Source organism: Equus quagga, chromosome 17 (genome assembly GCF_021613505.1).
Source record: "Equus quagga isolate Etosha38 chromosome 17, UCLA_HA_Equagga_1.0, whole genome shotgun sequence".
NCBI lineage: Eukaryota > Metazoa > Chordata > Mammalia > Perissodactyla > Equidae > Equus > Equus quagga.
Window position 1 is genome coordinate 17,818,503 of NC_060283.1, and position 6,351 is coordinate 17,824,853.

Here is a 6,351-nt window from a genome sequence, read left to right on the forward strand (position 1 = left end):
CATGACATTGAATGAGGGAAATCAGAGCTCTGTGACCACGTTCATCCTCCTGGGCTCCTCAGAATACCCACATCTCCAGGCACCCCTGTTCCTGCTTTTCTTGACCATCTACACAGTCAGTGTGGTGGGGAACTTTGGCATAATTGTCATCACAAGGATCAATCCCAAACTCCACACACCCATGTACTTTTTTCTCAGACATCTGTCCTTTTTGGATATTTGTTATTCCAATGTATTCACACCAAAACTGCTAGAAATCTTGGTTGTGGAGGATAGAACTATCTCCTTCAAAGGATGCATGGTGCAATTTTTCATTGGCTGCACCTTTGTGATTACAGAAATGTTCATGTTAGCAGTGATGGCCTATGACCGGTTTGTGGCTGTTTGTAATCCCCTTCTCTACACAGTTGCTATGTCTCATAAACTCTGTACCCTCCTTGTGGCTGGAGCCTACATGTGTGGTGGAATATGTTCCTTGACACTCACATACTCTCTTCTGGAACTATCATTTTGTGGTTCTAACATCATCAATCACTTTGGCTGTGAGTATTCTGCCATTCTGTCTTTATCCTGTTCTGACCTCTATTTCAGTCAGATGACATGTTTAGTCATTTCTACATTCAGTGAGGCTTGTAGCCTCCTGATTATCCTCTCGTCCTACATGGTCATAGTTGTCACAATCATCAAAATGCCTTCTACTGGTGGACTCCGAAAAGCCTTCTCCACCTGTGCTTCCCACCTGACTGCCATCACCATTTTCCATGGAATTATCCTTCTTCTCTACTGTGTGCCCAACTTCAAAAGCTCCTGGCTCCTGGTTAAAGTTGCCACTGTGTTTCTTACCATCATGATCCCCATGCTGAACCCCCTTATCTACAGCCTTAGGAACAAAGATGTGAAAGAGACAGTCAGGGGTTTAATCAACTTGAAACTGCTCTATCCCTCAATACAATTCAAATAAACGTATGTATTCATGTCCTACTTACATCTAGTAATTTTTCATATCTATTTCTGATGCTAGTTTACTTTTATTTTAAGTAAGTCTATGATGATGTTTTCTATTAATTAAATACTGCACTTCCGACATTTTTAATGGTCAAGAGGCTCTGGATTAATAAATAAATAATCCATTGTGATACACTTCATCTGAGCTTGCTTCAGATAGAAATATATTTCAAAATCTCCCAGTTAGACATTATGGAAGTCAGAATGAAGAAGGTATATGTATTTAGAGACTCATTACTTATGTTATAGTTTACGTTGTGTTTTGTAAAACTGCTGCAAATACAGATGATAACTGTCTTTAGTTGATCTGTGCTGAGGTTCTCAAAACCAATTCTTTAGTTTCAGAAAGTTCTATAAAACACAACTGTTTTTCCCCTCAAAACTTTATTTTATTCCAAGTAAAATTAAGGACCTTAAAGTTTACATTATGAGAAATATTATCTGACTTTAAGTGAGCAGGGGTCAAAAATATTAGTATCTCCATATGCATCACTCATTTTTTGAGTATCAATGTAATATATTATAGTTCAAAAATGTTGAAAGTAACACTGAACACTAAGAAAAAGTTCAATTTATTTCTAACAAGATATATCCACTATTCATTGAAAAAAATACCAAGATTGATAAAATATACTTTTGATCATCCATTCTCAACAATAAATTTTCTCAATTACCAATTTTCTGCACATCGGTACATGACATTCACATCTACTCAGTTGCTTAAATAAAGCAAAGGAGAAATCATTATTTATTAAGATTTATTATTCTGCAGGTTCTCTCAAATACCTTTCAGAAAGTTATGTTGTTTCTGTCTCCAAAACAAAGCTATGTCCATGTCTCTGCTTTCTGAGACAAACTTGTCGCTAAGTTGGTTTTCAGCAGTTAATACCAAGTTAATATATTTCCCATATTTCTTAACATTATGTAACGCATGAATCTCAAATTATTCATAGTGATTTTTTAAAAATGTAAAATAAATTTATTTCACTCCCAGCTTAGAATTGTGCAATAGTTTTCATTACATTTATCATGAAAATTTAATTCTGCAAAATGTAGCATCTGCCTAATTCTCTGGCTTTATCATTTTAAATTTAAAACATTGAAACATATTTTTTGAACAAAGACGTATGTACCTCCCAAGTAGATCAATACATAGAACCTCACCAGTACTCCAGAGTCAATTTTTAGCCTTTCCTCTTAATGTCAGCAAGAGCCTAAGGAATGAATTTATCATAATGATGCGCTTGTTGTTCTATATAGATTCAGTATCTAACTATGCCCCTCAAAAAACACAAATTTATTTTCCTTCTTTGAAAATTTTATGTAAATGAAAACATACACTATGTATTCCATATATCTGACTTTTATAAATGAACATTATGTCTTTACAAATAATTCATGTTCTTCATGTATTTACAGTTTTTTTCAATTTTTCCCTATTTAATAGTATAAGTATTTCAGATTATTTCTTTAATCCAGTCTACTATGATGGAGTTTTGGAATGTTTCAATTTTGCACATGTATACCATTAGACTGCACATAAGCACTCCTTAGAATGGGGTTTACACCTAGCATTATTATGCATTTATTTACTTCTCAATTTTTCAGTGATTTTATCAATATAGACTTCAAAAAGCAATGTTTGAAAGTTCTACAGTTATGATTCACTTCCTCACTAGTGTTCAGTGTTATTAGAAGTTATGATTTTTGCCCATTTTCTTGATGTAGAATATTTAATTTATAGTTTAATTTGAATATTTATGATTATTGACTCTAAGCACATTTTAAGATGTTTTGGATTTTTCTACGTGCCTTCATATAGCATTTTATCAATCTTCTTTTAAATTATGTGTTTTTATTCTTATTTGTTTGAAAATTTATTTTATACTATGAATATGCTTTCTTTGGCAGTTACGTACATTGAAAATAGTTTTGCATTTTATTTTTACTTTGACTCAATGTCTTTTGAAGAAGAGCAAGTTTGAATTTTAACTTAGTCAAATGTATTACTTCAGTATTCTTTTTGTAATTGCTTAAGGTGATATTCGTCCTACCCTTGAGATCAGGAAGACGTTTTTCTATTTTATTTTCAAGAATCTTTGCTGTCTTTATATTTTGTCGTACGAGTCACCTAAAAACCATTTTTTGTGGATGGTGTGAAGTTTCGGTCTATGATATATTGCTTTACTTTTTCAACACTATTTGTTCCTCCTCATTTTTCTCATGCTTCTCTGTAGGCAGAGAGGAAATAATTCCCTCGTGCCTTGCTTGGGACCATAGAAAGTGAGTGAATGTGTTGTAAGATACATCAGAGAAGAAGTTTTAAATGTCCCTCCATGGTTTGAATCTTTCCTCCTTGAGCTTATGCATTCATCCTGCAGAAGACCATACCACAAACAGTGAGTCTTCCTTCAACCTGAGTCCTGGAATGAAAACACATGGGAATTGAGCAAAGCTCAACCAAACACGGCATATCAGAGCTGCAATCACCAACACTCAGGGTACAACTTCATTTTTACCCATATGGATATAACATTGTTACACACTGTTTACTGAAAAAACAACCATTTTTGTTGCTCTGCAATACCAAACTTGTTATAAACAAAGTGCCCATATATACGTTTATCGATGTACCTTTTAAGTGTTGCCACAATAACTCTTGAAAGCAGCATCGAACAATCAATGGTTTAAAAGTATGATGATTTATTTTCAAACTTCACCTGAGTTGGCTCTGATTCAGGATATGAGACTCAGAATGTTTTACTTCAAACAAGAGTTCTGTGAGTATGAATTGCTCCACGTGTCTTTCATTATTTTTCGACTACTTGGTTACCTATATTATGGAAATGTCAGAAGAGAAATAGACCAAGTGTAAGCGTTCAAGTTCTTGTAAGCCTAGGCTAAGATCCACCAAATTTTCTCCTTTGTAAACATATCACTGAACATGTCACAAGGCTGGGCTCATACTCCAAATGTGAAGAAATACACACTACCAAGAAAGAACAAGGGAAGATTTACGGATACAAGGAGATGATGAATAATTGGCCCCAATCGTTCAACCAACCTCAGTCAACTTCTTAACTCTCTATTGTACTCCATTTTAGTACTTACCATTACCACATGCTCTTAATTATTATAGCTTTGAAATAAATTTTGATGTCCATTAGAGAAACTTCTGTCATTTTTGCTTCTCCATGGGTGGATCCCGGTTGTTGCTGGCCCTTTACATTTTCATACTATCTTCAGGATTTATTTTGTTCATTTACTGCATACATTTGAAGCTTGAGTCTTTCACAGGAACTAAAAATTGTACTTGTTTTTTAGATCTGCACTTTAAAGCATTCCTAGCTATAGCTGTACTTTCTCTGCTTCATTAGTCTATACTCCCCTATCCTCTTCTTAAAGTCATGGTAAAATCATATCAGTGGATTTTTATTTTCCTATTGCCTGTTTTAGTGTGGCTTTCTTATTTGATTTATTGCTTCATTATCATTACTATTATTGATTGGGTTCTGAGGGAAGGGAGAGGCAATAAACGTATATATATTTTGCTTTTGTCCAATGGAATAAAAAATCCACTCTTTTTGAGTATATCGCTCCATAGGTGAATGATGGGTAGACACATAGTCCATAAATCAAACTATAGTTACATATAGTTTGATTTATTGATAGATGTATATAAAGTTAAATAGGAAAATAAATATCAAAATATTAACATTATTATCTTAGTTGTTGGCTTATCAATTATTTTCGTTTTCTTTTTTGTTGTAACATCTCAGCATTGACTTTATTTTTATCAATTTTTTGTTATAATAAATATCCTATGTATTTGAATGCCTTGTAAAAATTATAAGATCTGTTATAATTTAAATTCTGTAAAATTTGTTTACAAATAAAAATGATGAGAAAATATCTTGTTCAGAAAACTGGACAGCCACGTGCAAAAGAATGAAAGTAGACCATTATCTTGCACCATACACAAACATTAACTCAAAATGAATTAAAGACTTGAATGTAAGACCTGAAACCATAAAACTCCTAGAAGAATATATAGGCAGTACACAATTTCACATTGGTCTTAGCAGCATCTTTTCAAATGCTATGTCAAGGGAAACAAAAGAAGAAGTTAACAAATGGGACTACATCAGACTAAACAACATCTGAAAAAGCAAAGGACACCTGGAACAAAATGAAAAGACAACCCACAATCTGGAAGAAAATATTTGGAGATAATTTGTTCAACAAGGGGTTGATCTCCAAAATATATAAAGAACACCTACAACTCAACAACAAGAAAGCAAACAACCAGATCAAAAGATGGGCAGAGGATATGAAGAGACATTTTTCTCAAGAAGATATACAGATGGCCAACAGATACAAGAAATGATGTTCAGCATCACTAATTATTAGGGAAATGCAAATCAAAACTACAATGAGATATCACCTTATACCAGTCAGAATGGCTATAATTACCAAGAGAAAAACAACAAATGTTGTACAGGATTTGAAGAAAAGGGAATCCTCATAGATTACTGGTGGAAATGCAAACTTGTGCAGCCATTGTGGAAAAGAGTATGGAGATTTCTCAAAAATCAGAAATACCATACCATCCGGCTATCCCACTACTGGATACTTTTCCAAAGAACTTGAAATCAACAATTCAAAGAGATTTATGCACCCTTATGTTCATTGCAGCATTATGCACAATAGCCAAGATGTAGAAGCAACCCAAGTTCCGTTCTGTGGATGAATGGATAAAGATGACATGATATATCTATACAATGGAAACTACACAGGTGTAAAAAAGATGAAATTGTCTTATTTGCAACAACATGGATGGACATTGAGGGTATGATGTTAACTGAATTAATCCAGACATGAAAAGACAAATACTACAAGATTTTACTGATATATTGAAGATGACAAATACATGGATAAATAGAACAGATTAATAGTTACTAGAAGGGAAGGAGTTTGGGGGGTGGACTAAAGGGGTAAAGGGACACATATGTACAGTGGTTGGCAAAATCTAGACTACTGGTGGTGAGCACAATGAAGTCTATTCAAAAACTGATAAATAATAATGTACACCCAAAATATTATAACCCATTATGATCTCCATAAAATTACTCGGGAAAGAAGAAAAATAATGAGCAAACACCTTAAATCATCGCAGTATTTCTATCTGAGAACGTTATAGCAGAGATTATCTTCTTTATATTGCTCTCTTTTCAAAATTTCTAATTAGGGATATGAAGTGTAATATATTCACAGCATGGCACAAATAACGTTTTCAAGTTCAAGAAGAAAGTTATTTTCGTAATAGAGTTCAGTTTAGTAATCTGT

The 6,351-nt window shown here is 33.5% G+C and overlaps 1 protein-coding gene across 1 annotated transcript; it reads left to right on the forward strand.

Moving 5' to 3' along the window:
• Position 1: 1 nt before the first annotated feature.
• On the forward strand, positions 2 to 961 carry LOC124229160 (olfactory receptor 5D18-like). Its single transcript, XM_046644249.1, has one exon. The coding sequence runs from the start codon at positions 2 to 4 to the stop codon at positions 959 to 961; it is 960 nt and encodes a 319-aa protein (XP_046500205.1).
• Positions 962 to 6,351: the final 5,390 nt, after the last annotated feature.